General features: G+C 40.8%; 1 protein-coding gene across 8 annotated transcripts in view; it reads right to left on the bottom strand.

Moving 5' to 3' along the window:
- The window catches only part of LOC122564345 (F-actin-uncapping protein LRRC16A-like), a 460,598-nt gene that overhangs the window by 172,287 nt on the left and 265,026 nt on the right, over positions 1–23,285 (bottom strand). For 6 of the 8 annotated variants that reach the window (XM_043719093.1, XM_043719091.1, XM_043719092.1 and 3 more), the window contains exons 15-18: positions 21,113–21,189; positions 6,154–6,258; positions 3,513–3,582; positions 903–914 (exon numbers count right to left, since the gene is read on the bottom strand). In XM_043719093.1, the coding sequence (XP_043575028.1) occupies positions 903–914; positions 3,513–3,582; positions 6,154–6,258; positions 21,113–21,189 (264 nt within the window). The remainder of the gene's footprint in view (positions 1–902; positions 915–3,512; positions 3,583–6,153; positions 6,259–21,112; positions 21,190–23,285) is intronic. The other 2 variants (XM_043719088.1, XM_043719090.1) reach the window with 1 other exon arrangement.

Genomic DNA, 23,285 nt, shown 5'->3' with positions numbered 1-23,285 from the left:
CTGGGTTTCAAATCATGAATCCTGCTTTTGGCTTCCGACTACTTTCTACCTAATGTTCAATAGCAATATTGATTTAAATACATTTTAAAAGTGATATGAAATTTACAGACTTGTATTGATTGCATTTAATCATAGAATCAAAGACTACTGATTCTGCACCGACCCTCCGAAGAACATCCCACCCAGATCCAACTACTCATCCTATCCCTGTTACCCCACATTTACCATGGCTAATCCACCTAATCTGCACATCCTGAACATCAAGGTGATTTAGCATTACCAATCCACCGAACCAGAATATCTTTGGACTATGGGAGGAAACCGGAGCATCCAGAGGAAACACATGCACACACAGAGTATGTGCAAAGACAGTCACCCAAGGCTGGAACTAAATCTGGGTTCCTGGCACTGAGGCAGCAGTGATAACCACTGAGCCACCATACCACCTAAATATTTATGAAACTTGTACATTTAACAGCTAAAAAAATTAGATGCGAGTGTGAAATTGAATATAAAAGTGAAAACCTATTTTGAAAACAGTAAATGGTACTCAAAATTAATGTAGATTAATTGACTTGACAATTTCTAGCCTAGAAATTTCTAATGAACGTTTGCTTACACGACTTGTTTCAATATGCAGATTTTTACATTCAAAAAAGTAGAACACTTATGAACAAGTAGCATCAAGACAACATAGACTGTAAATTGACACGAACAAAAAGGCATTTTTCTATAAATGATCAAATGGGACTTGCCCAACACTTCATCAAACACTAGACTTGAGCCAAAAATGCTATTGCAGAAAATATCTGTGCCAAACAGTTCTAATGGTAATCCTGACAGATAGATAAGGAAGCCACTTACTGGATCTACAGTGGTTAAAAGGCAGGGAGGGTACTTACACAGTGACCAAGCTAAGGAAAGCAGTAAAGGGGGAAAAGAATAGCATACATCAGTGCAGAGCTGGTGTGGACAATAGCATTACAGCATAGCAGTTCAGCAACCCTGAATTCTGATCACACTAGCCCTTGAAAATTGTTAAAATTATTGGCTAAACAAGCCCCAAAACTGATCTGGTCATACAGCTAGTATTGAAACACATTACTATGTAAACATCAGCAAATGCAGATTCACCAATTAAAGGAAGATTGTTACTCTATCGGTTAATAAATACTTCTACATAGAACATCTTGATAAGAAACCAGCTATGAAGTCAATCATCTGAATCAATTTAATCAATTATATTAGTTATAGTATATTATTGATCATCAGATTTAGAAATTGGCATCTAATTATTTGGGGAGAAAGTGAGGTCTGCAGATGCTGGAGATCAAAGTTGAAACTTTATTGCTGGAACAGCACAGCAGGTCAGGCAGCATCCAGGGAACAGGAGATTCGACGTTTCGGGCACAGGCCCTTCTTCCTGAAGAAGGGCCTGTGCCCGAAACGTCGAATCTCCTGTTCCCTGGATGCTGCCTGACCTGCTGTGCTGTTCCAGCAATAAAGTTTCAACTCAAATCTAATTATTTGGAACTATGGTAATCCAACAACAACCCAATTTGAGAACCAAATTGATCGCTATACCAAATATTATTTTTCTCATTGTAATTCATCATTAATCTTTGAAGAAACATAGTTCCAATGGACAGAATATGCCAAGAACTGGTTTGCTTTAAGGTGGCTGAGGTATACAACATCACCAGATTCCTTCTTTCCAACACTTTTGTATAGAAAAAGGCCATCTTCAGAGGTAATTGCTTCCTCACAATCTCATCAAATGGAGGAAATGAACCATCAATGAGTTAACGGCTGGAACACCAAATAATTTACCTACTTGGGCCATCACACAATGTTAAAGATGGAAGGTTTGAGTTAGAGAGAAAGGCTGGACAGACTGGGACTTTTATCATTGGAGCATAGGAGGCTGAGAGGTGACCTTATAAAATCATGAGGGATTATAGATAGGGTTAATGGTAGGAGTCTTTTGTCTAGGATGGGGGATTCCAAGACTAGGGGCACATTTTTAAGGTGACAGGAGAGAGACTGAAAAAAGACTTGAGGGGCAGAGAGTGATTCATGTGTGGAATGAACTTCCTGAGGAAGTGGTGGATGTGCGGACAGTTCCAATGTTTAAAAGACATTTGGATAAGTACATGAATAGTTTAGGTTTGGAGGGCTATGGGCCAAGCATAGGAAGATGGGACTAGTTTAGTTTGGGATCATGTTCAGCATGGACTAGTTGAACCAAAGAATCTATTTCCGTGCTGTATGACTCCATCAGCTGATCAGTTTCCTTTTGGACTCCACAAGATTTTTAACCTCTACTTACAAACTGAAGGAAAGGCAGGTGGTACAAGCTCTTTGTGTGCTTCTGAAGCTTGTATTTGCAGAAGAGCAGAAAGTGCCAGCAGCAGTAAGGAATAATTGTCCCTTTTCTCTGTCTAAACTTCCACTAAAGATTTGAGATCTGTTTGCTGGAATCATGTAAGGCTAAGAACTTTCATTGAAGAAAGCCTTTGAATTTCTGAAGTCGCAATTTGGAGAAAGAAAAAGGACCCACTGGCCATGATCTTCAAACAACTGCCCTAGTTGAGAGGTGAGGACTCTGGACACCAGGCACTAACTTTCTTTTGCCCGTCCTTCCTTCTGTTTGCACTTGACCTTTGCCAATTAATTTACTTTGTATTTCTGCATGCTTGAGCTCAGTTGTGTAGTGTGCATTGGCAACACGGGGACTTATTTTAATAAACAATTCGCATTTTTTTAAAAAACTGCTTTGTAACCCTCAAAACAAACATCTAACTTGTTTAACTCAAGAAAACCAGTCTAGATTACGTGCTTTTTCAATCAGCACATTAATGGTTAAGTATGCATACTGAATTGGCAACAAATCATCCTTTTCAAATTCACATTTTCATAACCTAAGGTTAATTGATAAATTCCGATTTCTACCTGAACTTGAGCAACCTTAACACAAGGATATAAGCAATACTTAGATTTCCTGTATCTGAACTGTCAGGACAGGAATACGTTTTTTGCCAAAATTAAAATACACAGCATTTCCCAAGAGTCAGTGCATTACCATCACTGAGCTGAGCCAAGTGTATGCAGTTAGTCGATGCCATCTGGGATGCTATTAGGGAACCTGAATGCACCACACACTGTTGAGTCTGAGATGGAAGAATCAGCTGGGATTTCCAATTATCATGGCTACTCAGGAGCCCCCACATAAAAAGAAATTTCACAACCAAATACAGATTTTGGTAGGATGTTCACTGCTGCCAAAAGGACATTAGCAGTCATTCGAGAGACTTTTGTTTTTGTGAACACTTGTTACAGTACTCAAGGGCACCTGGGACAAAAAACAAACTTTTCACGAGGGAGACAATGTCAAGAACAACAATGGGAGAAAATGTATATTCTTCAAAATGAAATATTAACTAAGTTTAACAGAATTTCCTACTACTCTTGAAAGTTACATTAATTCAATAAATAAAACTGTTCCTTCTTACCTCACAAGTGCTAAGGTCAAGAGAAACATCCTTTAGGTGAGGATTGCAAGAAAGCCCAAGTAAAAGTGCTCTGCAAAGAAAGAATTGCTTTCAAATGAATATTGCATTGCCAACCTTGGCAATACTAAACAGAAAACACACGGGTTAAATCTTATGTTGTTTTGACTAAGTTCGAGTTGCTTCAAGGCTGAGTGAGTTTTCCCATCCTATCTTACCAAACTCGCCCTGCTCCTATGGCATCTCTTACATTTGTACTCAGTCTGATCTCCCACATGCTGTTGCTGGCACAACTTGTTACAGACTGGATATCCGTTAAAACACCGGAATCCCACGCAACCTTTAAAATGGGTTGTGCACCTACACAAGCACAGTCAGCTGAAGTTGCCTTACACTTTTCCTGATATTTGACCTGGATATGGTAGACAGGGGGTAATCAGTCTTGAAAGCAGGAACCTGGAAGCCCTGTTGAATGGGGTAGTGCCATGCAGGGTTTTACTCCCTCCCAGGGCCAGCAGTGAGGGTCACAACACTCCAGACCATGCCAGCCTAGTCTGAGGTTTCAACTGGGGTTAAAGCAGTCTCTGGAAGAATGCCCACCATTACAGGGAGACGTTCCTTCTCTGCTCTGCACTGCTCGGGTAAGTGTCACCAAAACCTCTCTAATATCTCAAATTACATTTATCGCTGATTGTGTCCAAATCCTACCAAGGCTCATGCTCCATCACTCTCACAACTACCTGCAAACATTCTCCCCCACTTGCCCTCACCTGCCCCAACTCCTGATGCTATTGATGCATGCCCTCTGTGCTGTCTATGTATTAAATTGGGACAATTGGCCACATGCACCATCATTAACAGCTGTGCTACCCATTTTCATTACCTATAATACTTGATGTTTTCTCATTTCAGCAGTAACGGCCCACAATAGGCCAGCAAGAGTCTAGATAGGTCACGGGCTGCCTAACATTCGGTTCCTCACCCCTTGTGAAAAGAGGATCCGGATTCTGTCTGCCCTTAGTAGGTCCTGGACTGGTACTGGAAGCTGCCCTTGGTTTATTCTGCAGGAACCTCTAAGCTAAGTCTATTCCCTTCACCTGACTGAGGCCTGCTGACAATTAAGACAAGGTTCCTGGCTTTGGGTCAATGCACAAGGCAAGGCAAAGCAGCACCCAAATAGGCTCAGAGTGAGTAAGTGCTATGACAGTGATCAAAGAGACTGCAATGCAGCTTAATCCAATCCATGAGCTAGGTGCCTGTTCCCAAGCAGAGCATGTCTTTGCGGCAGCATTACAATGATAGTTGCTGCTACAGACTAAGAGAAGCACTGAACAACAGAAGCATACTGAGGGTGTGTTGGTGATGTACCATGAGGATTCTTAGAAGCTGGTATAATTCAGATGCCAATGTCTGTAAACATGAGGGGTGTGGGGCCAATACCAATGGAACATGCCTTGAGATCCTGGGATATTGGCGTCCACCAGGTTCTAACATGATGGTCATTTAGAAGCAAGTGGTGAACTGAAGCAGTCAGGTACACACACTAGTTTCCTTGTCGAGTTTTCCTGATATCTACCATGTTTGAATAGTTTGGCAAGATAGCAAACTGAATATTAATGAGGTGAGCGAGTTGTGCCATTAACAAGGCACACATCATACCATAGTGCATGTTAATCAGACCCCTATAAAGTTGCGTCCCAAGTCTTCACCTAACATCTTCACTATTATTGGATCCCCCTTGTACTTAAGGGGCAATCATGATTTTCCAATTCATTACAGAGAAGTAAATAGTTCAAAGTTACCACTTCACTTGGTGCAGAAAATTAAACTTCAGGAACACTGGATGTTGCAATGGATTCGACACTGGCCAGGACTCAATTTCATCCACAATTCAGGATGAAACATCTCCACTGACTGCTAGCTATTAATAGTTCCACATGAAATGAGGATGGACATTTTCAAAAGGGCTCTTTATGATAACAAACCCACAATATGCAAATGGACTAATTGAGCACTAATTGACAATTAAGATGGCAAAACTGTTACACTGATGGGTATAGGGTGCATTTTGAATTTGCCAGAATATTAGGATAGAACAAAAGGAGCTTTAAACTGCATCTTACTGTTTATGGACTATGTTGGTGATTGCTTGTTGCTGATATTGAATACTTTCAAACAAAGAGAGCTGAATTCCTCACTGCTAACCTAATTTGACCAGCAGAAACGAATACAGAACAAATATTTTTAAAATCCAGCTGGCAGCATGACCTCTGCCATCCAGAGTACTGTGGCATGAAATGGCAAGACATTGCTTCAAAATCATAACCCAGGCATGTTGTGCTGATGTACATTATGTTACTGGAAAAAATAAATTAAACATTGATCAGATTTTCCAATAAATGAAGAGAAGAATTTCTATGATAAATTTATATCCAGCATTATAGAAATGTGACAACTGAGAAGCTGGTTATCATAGACACTCTGGAGCAGATGATTGGCATAAGGAGATGTGAGAGAAGAGGTGGACAAGATTGGAGGATCAGAAGGACAATGCGTCTTCATAAAACAAACCCATAAATAATTAGAAACCAAAGGGACTGAATTGCTAAAAATAACATATCATAGACAAGCAACATATACTGACTTGAGAGCTTCTGCAGGGAGTTTGGTGCCCGATAGGTTGATGTGTCTCAAAGCCAGTGAACTGCTAAAGAACAGTTTGAAAGATGGAGGAACTTCCTTCCCCTTCCTGTAGTGTCAAGAGAAGATGAGTCCATATTGAGATCAGTCATGCAATATAGTGTTATAAACTCAACAATATACAACAGAGTGAAAGACATGTGTGATATCTAATTCAATTCATTAATTCAGTTCAATATATTAAAGCATTTCAATATACATGAGCATATCAAAGACACAATAAACGCGATGCTTCATCTGCTCATACTGAATACTCTGGTTATTAAGGGGTTCACAAAGAATAAATTCAAAAGCAGTAAGAGCAAGATGATGATTATCGGGCAGTAATTTGATTAAAAATAAGCAAACAGGGTCAGGAATGGTTGGACAGTTACTATTGCCCTGCTTTCTTTTTCAAACTAAGCTGCACCAGGGAAATTGAAGGATAAATGTAAAGGCACTACTCTGTGTCAAATATTCACAAAAAAAAATTATTAGAAAATGATTTAATCTAAGAACCATTAGAGGTGTGCCTGCAGAGAAACCAGAATTAGGAACTAAATATTCTCGGACATTTGACTATTAGGAGAATAAATTAAGGGTAGCCCTGAAAATAATAGATGAGAGTGCAGAAAGGATCTTAGCTGAGAGATCAAGATATCAGTGAAGCTGAGGAACAGGAAAGTTAAATTGAAAATGTTTTACACACTGCTAACAGTTGCTGGTGTGTCAGGTAGTGTGCAAATCAAGATATTAATGGACTAGGTAACAATGGTAACATAGTAATTCGAAGGAGAATTTAGTTTTCCTACAGACGCTAGAAAGCACAATTTTAGCAAGCGCAGAGGATGAGTTCAGGAACACATCTAACGTATCTAGCTTTCTTGGTCAGTATGCCAATAAAGCAAATCAGGAGCAGACTATTTTAGACATTGTTATGTACAATGTCACAGAGTATGGCATTCTCTGGGAAAGTGTGTTCACAGATTGAAGAGATTTAGAATGAGATTAGAAGTGATTTAAATAAATCTGAGATTAGGGTCTGAAATCTGTACAAAAAAAATTAAAAAGGGATTAGGAACATGTTGGTTAAGGAAAACTAAATTAAAAGATTTAGCAAAAGTTTAAATAAATAATACAAAGTACAAATGAATATCTGTTTCATTAAGAAATTAAAACCTACATGAGGAATATGGTCCAACCAAAGCTAGCAAGAGAATTAAAGAGTAATACCAAATGAAGAGTATGCCTTTTTATTTCATTGTTTTTAAAAATGGTGGATTCAAATGACTATGAGCCATTTCAAAATCAGTGTTTGAAAAGCAGGTGCTGAGTAAATGCATAGGTAAAGCAGTTATTGGTGGTAATCGGGGAGAAAAGATGTGGGGGAGAGGATGTGGAGACAGAGAGACATGGGGGGTGAGATGACGGCAGGAGAGACACAGATGGGAGGTGTAAGAGCATGAGAGTGAGAAAAACAGAGTGAGAGAGAGACAGAGAGGGAAGAGAGCGACAGGCAGAGAAATGTTCGCTCCACCCCAGCTCGTGAACAGCTTCTTTGTTCTCTATAATCAAAACTCACTGCAACTCTAAGAAAAACAGAGTTTGTTTTTCCTTCAACAATTGATGTAAACTGTAACTTTTAACTGATAAGTTGGGACTTTTTGAGTGAAATATCCACCTTACATCTCTTACCAACCAGAGAAAGGTGACCACGGCAATGGACTGGACAGCAGAAGAATCATATCGGACCATCTTAACGACATAAACTGCAAACACCGAAAATCAGAGCAGGAGTAGGCCATTCAGCCCTTGGAGCTTGTCCCACTATCCCATGTCAGCAAGGCTGATCATCCAACGCAGTACGCTGTTCCTTCATTTGCTCCATACTCTTTGGTCCCTGTAGCCCCCAAAACAATAGCTAGCTCCTTCAATGTTTTGGCCTCAATTGCTTTCTGTTGCAGAGAATTTCATATGGTCACCTTTTTCCTGAGTGAAGGAAATTCTCATCGTCTCAGTCCTAAATGGCTTACGCAGTATCCTTATACTGTTACCCCAGGTTCTGGGCTGCCTAATTATCAGGAACATTCTTCCTAAGCTCGTCCTATTAGAAATTTCCTTGAGATCCCCGCTTATTCTTCTTACCCCTACTGAATATAATCCTAACCAATCAAGTCTCTCTTCATACGTCAGTCCTGCCAACTCACTTCTTGTAGCAAGATATTCCTGCCTCTGTACTTGAATCCTCTCACAAAGCAGGCCAATACGCCAGTTGGCCTCTTCTCTGTCTGCCATTCCTGCGTGATTACTTTCAGTGACTGATATACAAGGACACCCACGTCTTGTTGCACTTCCCTTTCCCAAGCTATCACCATTCAGATAATAATCTGCCTTCCTATTTTGCAACCCACGTAGATAACCTCGTATTACACTTCATACATCATTCATTTGCCCACTCAATTTGTCTAAATCACAATGAAGTAACTGCATCTTCCTCATAGTTCATTCTGCCAACCAGTTTTGTCTCATCTGTAAACTGGAAGGATATTACATTTAGTTCTCTTAACTAAACCATTAACATAGATTGTGAATAGCTGGTGCCCAAGCACTGACCCCTGTATCGAAAATAGTTTACAGGATGCTCACTGACTGATTCGTGGAATGAGGGGCTTTTTGTTGGAAAGAAAGGTGGAGTGGGTTAAGTCTACACTCATTGGATTTAGAAGGACGAGAGATGGTCTGAATGAAACATAAAGCTTCTGAGAGAGCAATGGGGGCAAATGCTCCCATTGTGCAATGTAGGACAAGGAAATGCAGTTTAAATATAAAGAGTTTCCCATTTAAAGTTATTGATGAGCAAGTGGGCAGCACGGTGGCACAGTGGTTAGCACTACCTCACAGCGCCAGAGACCAGAGTTCAATTCCCACCTCGGGCAACTGTCAGCGTGGAGTTTGCACATTGTCCCCGTGTCTGCGTGGGTTTCCTCTGGGTGCTCCGGTTTCCACCCACAGTCCAAAAATGTGCAGGTTAGGTGAACTGGCCATGGTAAATTGCCTGTAGTGTTAGGTGAAGGGGTAAATGTAGGGGAATGGGTGGGTTGCGCTTCGGCGGGGCGGTGTGGACTTGTTGGGCTGAAGGGCCTGTTTCCACACTGTAAGTAATCTAATCTAATCTAATCAAATCAAAGAACTTTTCTGGAGGCTTGCCCATTAAACATACTCAAGCTTGAGTTTTGACTGCCGAGAGTGATAGGTTATAGAAGGTAAACAGTAGAGTTAAATCCACTAGCAGATCAGCCTTGATCTTCTGGAACAGCAGAGTGGGCTGAATGGGTCAAGTTGTTTATTTCTGCTCATATTCGTTGCAATCTTTAATTGGTTACATGCTGCTTGCAGGCAGGTAACTCAGCTGCTTTTCCCATTCTTCCCCTTCTGGTTAAAATCACTCTGGGCAGGATGGTGATGGGAAACCAGCATGTTAGCCGATAGGGAGAGTTCTTCCATTTGTTGACTCTATGGTTGCCCACAATAGGGCTAAAAATTCAACCCCAGGATTCAGCAAAATTGGTATGCATTTGCCAGAGTTTGAGAGGGTCAGAGATGATCTCATTCAAATAGTCAAAATTCTTCTAGGACTTAAACATGGTAGTTGTTGGGAGAATATTTCTCCTGGATAGTCTGGAAAAGAGATAGTAGTCTCAGAAAAACTAATCATTTGGGTTCAAGAGGAGAAGCAATTTGTTCACTCAAAGGATTATAATTTGTAACCGGTGAAGTTTGTGTATTTAATAATTGGGTTCTAGAAATATCAATGGATTATAGAGCACGAGGGAATTCAGGGATTGGGTATAATACAGAATAGTGCAGCTGAGATAGAAGATCCACAATGTTATTGGTTGCAAAGCAGGCTCACAGGGTTGTCTGGTCTACTCCTGTTCCAATTGCTTATATTAACTTATTGGACTTATGGGCACGGATTGATACTTTATATCTTTGTACAAATAAATCCCAAACAAACTTTTGCTATCAATAACATCGACTTCATTCTCATCAATCTCTTTTGGAAACTGCCAAATTATTATGATTTATGAAGGACAATATTCTTTTGTCCTGGCTTCAAAATCCATGGTTTACATAACATGAGAGTTAGCTTTTAATGTAATCTGACCTATGAGAGTGCTACAGAAAAACTGATCTGGATATTCAATCCATTTACACAGCTTAACTCTGAAGAAGCAATAAGAGGTCACTATCTAAAAAGCCATCTATCAGTACAACACTCTTGACCTTGCAAGAGCCTACCACCAGTATCATTTCTGTATCCTCTTTGAAAGAAATAATTAAAACATAGAAGAAATGTCTGGTGAGACTTTGGCTGGGTATATCACAGAAAGTTGAGTGTGTCCCCTCTCAGACATTAGAAGAATAAGAATGATTAGTTCTTTATCACTAATCCAATTTCATATTTCCAGTAGTTGTATCTTTTCCTCTATTTTTACAGCAGATCTGATGACAGGTTAATTATATTTAACCTGCAAATTTGAGGTGAAAATTTTAACATTTGGGCTAACTCCTTAGATATCATAAATGTGAATGTGTTGTACAACAACTTAGAGTCATAGAATGATACAGCACAGAAACAGACCCTTCTGTCCAGTTTGTCCGTGCTGACCAGGTTTCCCAAACTAAACTTGTCTCATTTGCCTACATTTGATCTGCATCCCTCTAAGTATGCCCTATTTGTGTACCTGTCCAAATGTCTTTTAAATGATGTAACTGCATCTGCATCTACAACTTCCTCTGTCAATTCATCCATATACACACTACTTTCTGCATGAAACAGTTGTCCCATGGGTCCCTTATAAAGCTTTCTCATCTTAAACCTATGCCCTCTAGTTTTGAACTCCCCTATCTTGGGAAAAAGACCTTGGCTATTCACCTTATCTCTGCCCCTCATGATTTTGCTAACCTCTAAGGTCATGCCTCAACCTCCTTTACTTCAAGAAACGAAGTCCCAGCCTTTCCTTATAATTCAAACCCTCCATTCCCTGACACGACGTTTTATTTGTAGCAATGGGAAGCAAGTTAGGTACATACTGGTTAGCATCAGTGAAGGTGTCAGAAGGCACTTTCTTCATAGCCCACACAAATTTGAGAATGTGAATTTTCAGCCACCCTCTCAGCTCATAATTCAAATAGATATCCTCCACCTTTGGCCTGTACTAATGAGAACAGTTATCAGTAGGAGAAATTGCTGGCAGATGGAAATTGCTAGCAATTTTACAGACTCCACTCTACTATCTGGACTGATTGAATCCTCTCCTACTTCTGAAACCCGAAGAAAGGAACTGACATTTGAAAACGGCTGATGTCTTTATGACTGTACACCAAGCAAACCTTAATATTAAGGACAATTGATTAAGAACAATTTTACAATGATGCTAAGGGACACAGGAGGTGTCAAAATCTTTGTTCTCTCCTTCTGGATATGGCTCAGCAATTTTTAGTTTTCAATTCACACTTTCAAGTGATTCTCACAGATACAATATTCATTTTGACACATTGCATTGATAATGATGCATGGGTGGCAGGAACATAGCATACCCACAACAATAAAGAGGAGAACTCATCAGTGCCAATGCTTACATAAGTACACAGGGTGCAGGGAACTTTGCCTGGCAATCAGGGGTAGGTGTGGGGGGAAAATAAAAGAGGTGGGCAAGAGAGGATCGGATCACAACTGGCCTAGCAAAGCTTGTGATTAGTGTGGGGAGAGGGAAGATGGGGAGAAAGGGGAATCATGATCAGTAGGTGGAGGTCAAAGGAAATCTGGGGGAATCACTTCTTGTTTTATGGAACATTTTCACAATCTTAAAGCAAGAAAACAACCTTGGTTAATATGCCCAGCAGAAAAACACCAAAATCTTGTTTGGTAATTATTTAGTGATCAATAGCTAAAAGCAATGTCACATATAATTACTCCCATCTGTGGAAGAGTAAACCATTACATCAATGCTCATCTTAAATTTGATAAGTACAAATTTGATTTACTAAAGATGGAGAAGCACTATAACTACAGTATTTTAATAATAGCAGTCATCATCCTTTCACGAGAGAAAGTGATAAAAAATTCTAATATTTCTTACCACGGTAGGAATAAAATTAACCTAAACAGTATCTTCAAAATTCAAAGCATTTTTTTTGTCTTGCATATTTCACAGATTAGCTTCTTTTCCATCTTCTGACAGACATTTCAATTTGAACAGAATAGCCATGTGCTCCCTGGACTTTGTGCATTTTAAATTGACTAATACCTCAGATTCAAAAAGGATCAGTCATTTAGAAATTAGTCCAAATCATAAATCATTATTTCAGCTTAGAATACTTGCCTTGAGCCTGTAGCCATCAAGACTACAACACTGTATTCATTTGTTGCTAAGCTTTTTTAAAAAAAAAAATATTCATGGGATGAGGGCATCACCAGGTAGGCCAGCATTAATTGCCCATCCCATAGGGCACTTGAGAGTCAACCACATTGTTGTAGGTCTGGAGTCACACATAGTCCAGAGCAGGTAAGGGTGGCAGTTTCCTTCCCTAAAGGACAGTAGTGAAGCCAGCTGGCTGGTATTATCATTGGACTGAAAGAGGTAGCCATCAAATCAAAATTACATTCTTAAAACCCTCATTTTTGGTTTTAAAATCACATCTGACCTACCTTCTCTTTTCGAGGATATATGTCTAATTTAATTTACTCCCATTGCAGCAAATTTTAAATTCCAGGAATTGACCATGTTTTGCAACAACAGCACTTAAGAAAGCACAACTGAATAACTTCAATATAGAAATTTACCTTCCCAAAATTGTTAACTGGTCATTACAACTGCAGTAGGTAGCAAATATATGAAAAAAAATCAATTTTGTCACAAACAAAGCTAAGTAATTTAAGCTGCTAACATAACCAGTACACCATTCAACCAACTCAATCACTAATGTGTGAAACAGGAAATTATGGCACATGAAAAAGCAGCAATTCCTCATTTCACATCAATTTGGTCAACATTAATTTATCAGTGACATTATAACAATTACTTCTATCCTTTTAACAAATGTGATGTTTGCTAGCACTTCATTTGCCACAGTGAACTACAGTCAATTCTTCTATGATGCAATGGTTGCAATCTTGTGCAGCTCTGCGTTATAGAAAAATCACGCTTAAATTGTTGGCACTGAAATCATGTTAAAATGTTTTAAAAGTCTGAAATAGCATCTCCAATTTGTCAACCGTGTTACTCGTTGACAAGAGGCATTTTATAACAGAACGACCCGTACTCTCAGTCACATGAAGTGGCAGTGCAATTAGATTAGATTCCCTACTGTGTGGAAACAGGCCCTTCAGCCCAACAGGTCCACACGACCCTCCAAAGAGTAACACACCCAGACCCATTTCCCTCTGCACCTAATTTACAATTTAAGCATGGCCAATTCACCTGACCTGCACATCTTCGGACTGTGGGAGGAAACCGGAGCACCCGGAGGAAACCCACGCAGACACGGGAAGAATGTGCAAACACCACACAGACAGTCACCCGAGGTTGGAATCGAACCCGGAACCCTGGTGCCGTGAGGCAACAGTGCTAACCACTGAGCCGTGAACAGTTGTATCATAAGATAGTATTCTTAGCATCTCTACTCAGTACTGGCCTTGTGAAACCATTTTGAAGATTGTATTCAACAACATCTTATGAAGTGATTCAGTCCCTTACATAATATGAATAAAATGTGGGATTATTCACTTGGGTAATGGAAACTAATGTGTAGAATATTTGTTTTATATGGAAAGAGGGTGGAAACTGCAGACATACAAAATCTTCAATGAAATGCTCAATCAGCCCAAGATCATATTAAATGTCGAAGCTCAACAGACTGAATGGCTTATTCTTGCTTCTATGTTCCTCATAAAAATGAGTCAAAGACACTTGAGAATCTGGTAATAAGAAAACCAAAAAAAAAATCAGAGGTTGTGCACATTGGCAGAAAAATCACAGATGATTATTTAAATGGACAGAGATTGCAGATGGCTGTGCATGTAGAAGCTTAGAAAAGTGAGAAGCCATCTGGATCAAAGCCATCTGATCAAGTGGAGGCCAGACACGTAGATGCTGAGAAGTTCTCATAGGGGGAAATCTAGAACTAGAAAGCATAGTTTAAAAGTAAGAGATGTAATTAGGAGGGATTTCTTCACTCAAAGGCTTCACAGTCTTTGAAATTCTCTTCCCAGTGCAAGCTGGGCTACTGACTTATATTCAAGCGTGACTTATACATATGTTGGATTAACAAGGACGTCCAAGTTATAAGTAAGGCGGCAGGCAAATGAAGGTTGTGGACAATCAGGTCAGCCATACTTTTAGTGAACAGTGGAGTAGGTTTGAGGGGTTGACTGGCCTAATCTTGCTCTTATTCCTTTTGATCACATCATAGCATAAACATTGGTGACTCGAAGAATTTTTTTGGATGCAGTGAGTTGTATGCTAGAATACCCTGCCTGGGAAAAAGATGCAGCGGAAGCAGATTCAACAGCAAATTTCACAAATAATTAGATACAATTTTGAGGTCAGAAGTCGCATGACACCAAGTTCTAATCCAACTGGTTTATTTGACTTCACAAGCTTTTGGAGGCTGCTCCTTCATCAGGTGAAATGCAGAGAAGTGCACAGGTACAGAATTTATAGGCAGAGAAATAATGGCAATATTAAATAACAAGTCTTTGTAAGTGATCAAAAATGTCAAACTGTGTGACTAAAGTGTCAACAGCTGAAAAGCAAGTGAAGGGATTACGAATGATCCAATTAATTAAAGTAAGAGATAATCACAAAAAAAATTCAAAAATAAGATAAATCAAACAGCTGGAATAACATAATAGGTATAAGAGTTGCATGACGAGGGCCTAACCAAAGTAACAAGTAATCCAAAACTTTACAAACTAAATAAGGTAGAGAGATCATAGGTTAAGGTAGTGAGGTTGTGGGTGGCACAATGGCACAGTGATTAGCACTGCTGCCTCACAGCACCAGAGACCTGGGTTCAATTCCTGCCTCAGGCGACTTGACTGTGTGGAGTTTGCACGTTCTCCCAGTGTCTGCGTGGGTTTCCTCCGGGTGCTCCGGTTTCCTCCCACAGTCCAAAGATGTGCAGGTAAGGTGAATTGGCCATGCTAAATTGCCCGTAGTGTTAGGTAAGGGGTAAATGTAGGGGTATGGCTGGGTTGCGCTTTGGCGGGTCAGTGTGGACTTGTTGGGCCGAAGGGCCTGTTTCCACACTGTAATGTAATGTAATCTAAAAAAAACAGAACAGCGAGGATTTTACAAATAGAGAACAGTATGGTGGGGTTATGTGTAGCACTACAAGAATCCAAACTCACGGTTGAGGCTATCCTCATGGTTACAGAACTTGGCTATCAGTTTCTGCTTGGTGATTCTGTGTATCTTAAATGTCGCCTTGGAAGACGCTTACCCAAAGTTCGGATGCTAAATGTCCTTGACTGCTGAAGTCTTCCCAGCTGGGAGGGAACACTCCCCTCCCTGGTATGGTGTCCATTCATCAATGCCATAACGTCAACATGGTCTCGCCAATATACCACGCTTGGGCATCCTTTCCTGCAGCGTATGAGGTAGACAACATTGGCCGAGACAAGAGTATCTTACGTGTAGCGGTACCACCGCAGGGAAGTTCATCATCAACTTACCTGACCATACCCTTCAACCAGACGAAATCAGAGCTCTCAGCTGAGGGCTCAATTACCAAATGGCCCCACTGGTCCCGCAGCAGAAATTCATCAGGTGAATGAGGCTTTACAAATTCTTCCACAAACCCCACAATGTCAGCAGCGAGCCCAATGAGCTAACGAACGAACCGGAACAGTTGACAGAGAGATCCACAGTGCAGCAACCAAAGAAGAACTAGTTGAATCGGACTGCTCTGGGAAGACTGCTGCCCTAGGGCCGACCTGTATGCTCAAGACATCAGAAGATGCTTCCAACGCCAGGTTCATCAGCTGTGCTCACAAGAGAGTGCAGAATGTCACTAAGCACAACGCAACACTATCCATACTCTCATCACCAACCACAACATTCATCAAAACAGCAAACAAAGCAGGAATCATCGTTAGGTAAAAACAATGACTGCAGATGCTGGAAACCAGAGTTTAGATTAGAGCGGTGTTGGAAAAGCACAGTTCAGGCAGCATCCGAGCAGCAGTAAAATCGATGTTTTGGGCAAAAGTCCTTAATCAGGAATACAGGCAGAAAGCCTGAAGGGTGGAGAGATAAATGAGAGGAGGCTCTGAGAGAGTGTGGCCCTCAGCTGAGGCAGGGCTGACTGCAGAGAGGTTAGGTGCCGGCACATTGCTGCGAGCGTGGAGCGGAGGATCTTGAAGGAGAACCGTTGCTGGTGTTTTTGAATCTGTAGTCTGTACTGTTTGTCCTGTTCGGGTCCGAACTCTGCTGGTTTAAAGGTGGTCCGGAGTCAGTGTGGAATGAGTTGGTTACGGAGGCAGGCACTGAGGAAGCAAATGTGGCTGTGGTAGCGACTCTGTTTCAGGACATGGTTGAAGAGCTTCAGGGCAGAGGAAATGACCTGGGAGTTGCAGTGGGAGAGGGACTCCCTGAGATTCTTGTAGAGAGAAGAGGAAAACTTCTTCAAGGCAGACATCCTTGCAAGAGGATTTGCAGTAGGGTTAAAATCAACGAGGTAAAAACAATGACTGCAGATGCTGGAAACCAGAGTCTAGATTAGAGTGTACTGGAAAAGCACAGCAGTTCAGGCAGCATCCGTGGAGCAGTAAAATTGACATTTCGGGCAAAAGTCCTTCATCAGGAATACAGGCAGAGTGCCTGAAGGGTGGAGAGATAAATGAGAGGAGGAATCTTCGTTATACTGAATAGAAGTGACTACTGAAAAGAAGCATTATGACAACTGAATAACAGGAACAATACACCTGTCAGTCTGACCAAAGAACACGCCCGTCAACTTAACAGACTGATCATGACCTTTGATCCTGACCTTCAGAGTATCCTATCCACCCTCAACCCATGCACCTCTTTCAAATGAAACCCCTTACTGCCTTCTGAAGGCATGCAAAGCCAACATAGCTGGACGTCCCGTCTGATCAGGCAGCAGGACTCTGTGTGAGAACCTCTCTGGCTATGTCTGAGGGTAACTTGAAACCCATTATTTGGAGATGCCGGTGTTGGACTGGGGTGTACAAAGTTAAAAATCACACAACACCAGGTTATAGTCCAACAGGTTTAATTGGAAGCACACTAGTTTTCGGAGCATCGCTCCTTCATCATGCGGTTGTGAAATCACCTGATGAAGGAGCGACACTCCGAAAGCTAGTGCTTCCAATTAAACCTGTTGGGACTATAACCTGGTGTTGTGTGATTTTTAACTTTGAAACCCATTGTACAAGAAATCCTCAGCATCTGCTGCGACGCTACAGATTTCTTACAGAGACTTGGCACCCACAGACAGGTCAAATCAGGAACATTCCTCATCACAATGGATGTTTCAACACTCTACACCAGCATCTCCCATGACGACGGCATCACTGCAACAGCCTCAGTGCTCACATTGACAACTGGCAACTTCCAGACGCCATCTTACAACTCATTGCCTTCACCCTCAACCACAACGTCTTCACCTTCGACAAGCAGCTCTTCACCCAGACACAAAGAACAACCATGGTGACAAAATGTGCACACCAATAGACCAACATTTTTATGCACAAGTTCTGGCAAGATTTCTTTGCTGCACCGGACCTCCAACCAACACTATACACCAGATACATGGATGAAATTTTCTTCCTTTGGACTTATGGCAAGGAATCACAAACAACTGTACAACAATATCAACAAGTTTCATGCCACCAGACTCACCATGGACTATTCTTCAGAATCAGTCTCAATCTTGGTCATGCACATTTCCATCAAGTATGGACACTTCATTACTTCACTCTACTGTCAGCTTCTACCCTCAACATGTTAAAGGGATCATCCCCTACAGTCAAGCCTTATTCAGATGAAGAGGAACACAATGGATACCTACAGATATCCTCATCAGAATGGGACACAATGCTCAACTCATCAATTGCCAGTTCCAACGTGCTATAGCAAAAAGTTGCAATGACCTCCTCAGACGACAGACACAGGATATGACTGATAGAGTACCCTTTGTTGTCCACTACTTCCCCGGAAAGAGAAACCACACCATGTTCTTCGCAGCCTTCAACATGTCATCGGTGAAGATGAACAAGTTGCCAAAGTCAGCCCTACGCCTCCACTTCTCGCCTTCAAACAGACTCTCATTCGCAGCAAACTACCCAGCCTTCAGGAGAACAGCAACCACAACACCACATAACCCTACCACAACAACTTCTGCAAAACATGCCAGATCATTGACATCGATGCTACCATTATACGTAAGAACACCACCCACCACAGACACAGCAGACACTCACATGACTTGATCAATGTTGTCAATGTCATGTGCTGCAGGAAAGGATGCCCAAGGCATTGTATGTCAGCACAACCATTTAGATGCTCTAACAATGGATGAATGGATACTGCACAATTATCGTCAGGCAGGAGTGTTCCCTCCCAATTGGGGAACACTTCAGTGGTCAAGGACATTCAGTCTCTGATCTTTGGGGAAGCGTCCTCCAAGGCAGCATTCGAGATACACAACAACACAGAATTGCCATGCAGACACTGACAGCCAAATTCCATATCGATGAAGACAGCCTCAACCGTGATCTTGGGTTCACGCTACATGTAACCCCCATTACACTGTTGTGTGTTTGCAAAATCTTCCTTGCTGTTCTGTTTTAAACGGTCACCTTGATAACTTGTAACGATACCTCTACATTAATTAAAGTTCTGGATTACTTGTTACTTTGGTTAGACCTTCGTCATGGTGCTCTCATGCCTATTGTGTTATTCCAGCCATATGGTTTGTCTCTAACAACATCTTACTTTTGATTTTTTTTGTGACTATCCCTCTGCCTTAAATTGGATCATAGGTCATCCCTTCACTTGCTATTCAGCTTTACTCACATCGTTTGACACTTTGATCACTTGCAAAGACTTGTTATTCAGCCTGTCGACACTCCACCCACACCATTTGTCCTATCTTTTGACACTCAATTTTCTGGAATTACCTTGCTATTATCTTTCTGCCCATAAATTCTGTGCCCTGTGCGCTTCTCTCCCCCCCAGATGAAGGAGCAGCACTCCGAAAGCTTGTAATTTCAAATAAACCTGTTGGACTATAACCTGGTCGTGTGACTTCTGAATTTGTCCACCACAATCCACAACATTTTTGAAGGAAGAACCTTCACAGGGCTTTGGAGTGGGACAAAATCAGATAGCTCTTTGAGAGGGTTACAGACATGGGCAAACTGGTGTCCTTTTGTGCTGCAACATTCGATGAGCCAAATACAAAGGTGATCTGTTTCAGAGAATGTGTATGCTTTTTCCAAAACGCATACACTGACTGCAGTGGAACCGTAAACTATGATTTAATGTGAACTCACACTGACACAGAGTTCTGGTTTGTTTTTCCTATCTTTAGATCAGTGAAAAGACTAAGGTAATTGATGACTGGTTAACAATGTTAAGGGAGAATAGTGGGCATTGTGCAGGGCTGGGTCTTAATTAAGGACTATTCGACAATTCTATTATACCTGGCTTTTGAAATCAACTGTCCTGACTAATCAGAATTAGTGGAGGTAGTATCCTTACATGCAGGTCAGGAGGCCTGGGATCATAGGTGTCTCAGAACATGTCTGAAGACATAAACATAATTAGCTCACTGGCAAGTCAGTCATTGTTGTTAACTGGTTCAGTGGAGAACAGCTCTAATTCTTATCTGACCAAGGCTTTAATCTTCAGTTTGAATACAAAAGAATTTTATGACTACATGGACTTCCTTGGAGATTTACATAAGTAGTATAACACACAAGATGCTTTTTAACTTTGTACACCCCAGTCCAACACTGGCATCTCCAAATCAAGATGCTTTTGATAATGATTAATTCAAACTAATCAACACTCCTTTAAACACCACTACATTCACAACTAAATTAATGAAATTCATTTAAATACACATTGTACTTCATGTTAAATCTGTCAAACAATACAAAGGAATTGAAAAATGTTGGGAAAAAGTGAAGAAGCAGTTTGTTTTTAAATGTGAGTGGCAATCACTTGGAACATGATGCCCTTGAGAACACTAAAAGTAGGCAATCTGATCAATGAATGACTCTGACTCAGAGGACTCTTTATGATCCATTTTCTGGTGGACAGTTATCGGTTTTTATATTGTTTAGATGCTAAATTACTGTTGTGCTCTCCCAAAGCAATTTAACTTGAAGTACATTTTTCAAGATTAATCACTGCAGAAACGTATATTTGCTAAACAAGCTCTTCAGAGCCATCAGCCTTTACAAATCTGGTAAATGTATTTTATGCTCGTGACCGGAGGCTTATTTCTTGGGAACACTTTTTAGTGTGAATTTGCATACTTTTTGGGAACTAGCTCTGAAGCACAGCTAAATGAAAATAAAAATAATAACTAGAAAAATGATGACAATCACACTGTGCTCCTGAACCCATCTGCTCACCCAATATAATCAGATCTCAGTCTCCAATTCCCTCCAAGTCCTCAGATTATGCTGCCTGCATGAGTATTTTTTTCCCTCAAAAGGGTAAAGGAAACAAAATCTCGGTAACCAGAATGAAACTCTACACCCGTCTAAGACAGAAACCATTCTTAGTCTCCTTTCAAAAAAGGCATGGATCATTTTGGTGTTGATGTTCTTTTAAAGACCTGCCAAAAAGAGAAAATAACTTTAAGAACAGAATGACTACCTGTGTGAGAAGATACTCTTTGACAGATGAAGAGAGGCAAGCTGCTGACAACAGCCCCGCAGAAGTGCTGCACACACCTGAAAAATACACAAAACAGCGTAGTGACAGATTAAATAATTCACAAATCCTCAAAGTATTAAACAATTTAACCAACCCTCATTTACATAAGAACGAACTGAAGGTCAAAAGTAATTCATTAGCCGTGACCCACTGAAGATATGAAGAAGCTATATAAATGTGTATTTATTTCTCCTAGACCATTTGTCAGCATTGGCAGTACATTTACCAAACTATTAGCATCAGCACATTGGAAACCAACGTAGCAATCATTGTAAAGCCCGCACAATAACCTTAAACTGCACCAAAATGTTCATATTATCACTACCAACAGACTTGTTACCAAATCTTACACAGCTTAACATACTTTTTTTCTGGACAGACTTACATATTGAAACATCAAATATAATCAGTCTACATGTTTTTCATAGCACAGGCATATAGAAATTTCATCCATGCTACATCACATCTCGCTGAAATTAGATTACTTACTTACAGTGCAGAAACAGGCCCTTCGGCCCAACAAGTCCACACTGACCCTCTGAAGAGCAACCCACCCAGACCCATTCCCCTACATTTACCCCTTCACCTAACACTACAGGCAATTTAGCATGGCCAATTCACCTAACCTGCACATTTTATTCGGACTGTGGGAGGAAACCGGAGCACCCGGAGGAAATCCACGCAGACATGGGGAGAATGTGCAAACTTCTCACAGACAGCTGCCAGAGGTGGGAATTGAACCCGGGTCCCTGGTGCTGTGAGGCAGCAGTGCTAATCACTGTGCCACCGTGCCACCCACAATGCTAGCAACATAAAATTATATTATACAAGATGATCAGAAATATAAATTTTCAATATATTTAAACATGAGGAATGAGAGCAATGCTTCGCTTTCAAACATACATAGTAACATTTAATTAATTCCTCCATTTTTGAAGGAACAGGGGCATGTAGGTTTGAATCAAGACAAAAATACTTAAGATTTCCCTGACTGATACTTCTCTTAGCCCAAAGTGAAATAAATCAGTTCAACACAGTTCTGAGTGGAGTTCAAAGTTGAAACCACAATCTCCGATCTGCTGTGATTTGCTGAAAACCAGTTTACAATTTAATACATATAGAGTTCAGATGTTCCAGGTGGTCTGATAAACAGCATGTGCAATAAAGGGTTCCTAACTGGCATAGAGAGGTGAGGTGCTGCAGTCCATTTGGTGTGGTGGATCCATAGTTTTGTTAGGAGGGCAGTTCAACGATTTGAATCTGCAAGTGAAGCTACAGTGATAAGTTCCAAGTAAGGGTGATGTATAGCTTGGAAGGAAACTTGCACGTGATCTTGTGCATTTGTTACTTTTGAGCTTGTGGGTCCAAAAGTGTTAGTGTAATTTCAAATAGTATTGAGGGACATTTTTAAGGACTATATAGAATGGAATAAACTGTTTTTCTTCTAGTTGTTCAAATTTTCAAGATTAAGGAATGGATGAGACAATGAGCAATGTAAACACCACCTTTTACAGACTGGGGTAAGATAACAGCCAATGCGTTTTCATTGCATATGCACAAGACCAGACACTTTTAATCTGGCAGTTTTCACCTTAGTACTGCATATAAATGAACTGTATGCTAGGTCTTTTTTTCACAATAGCATCCAATATATTCTTCCTCATACAAGAGCTCCTGAACAGATGTAGCCATAAATAGAGATTCCGAAATTATTTGCAAGCAATTCATTACCATAATGATTTCAAGCTTTCATGGCTCCTAGTTAGCAGAGTATTCTTTTGTTGAAGTGTTTAAACCTGTTCTGACATTCAACCTCCCTTCAATGCCTCATCTTTTGTAGCTTCACTCTCTTGCCACCTATTGCAACCGCAAGAAATGCAAAACTTGCGCCCACACCTCCCCCCTTACTTCCCTCCAAGGCCCCAAGGGACACTTCCATATCCACCACAAATTCACCTGCACCTCCACACACATCATCTATTGCATCCGCTGCACCCGATGTGGCCTCCTCTATATTGGGGAGACAGGCCGCCTACTTGCGGAACGTTTCAGAGAACACCTCTGGGACACCCGGACCAAACAACCCAACCACCCCGTGGCTCAACACTCCAAC

The sequence above is a fragment of the Chiloscyllium plagiosum genome, chromosome 29 (assembly GCF_004010195.1).
Source record: "Chiloscyllium plagiosum isolate BGI_BamShark_2017 chromosome 29, ASM401019v2, whole genome shotgun sequence".
Lineage (NCBI taxonomy): Eukaryota > Metazoa > Chordata > Chondrichthyes > Orectolobiformes > Hemiscylliidae > Chiloscyllium > Chiloscyllium plagiosum.
The sequence above is the reverse complement of the archived record's forward strand: the minus strand, read 5'-3'. Positions and strand labels throughout refer to the sequence as shown.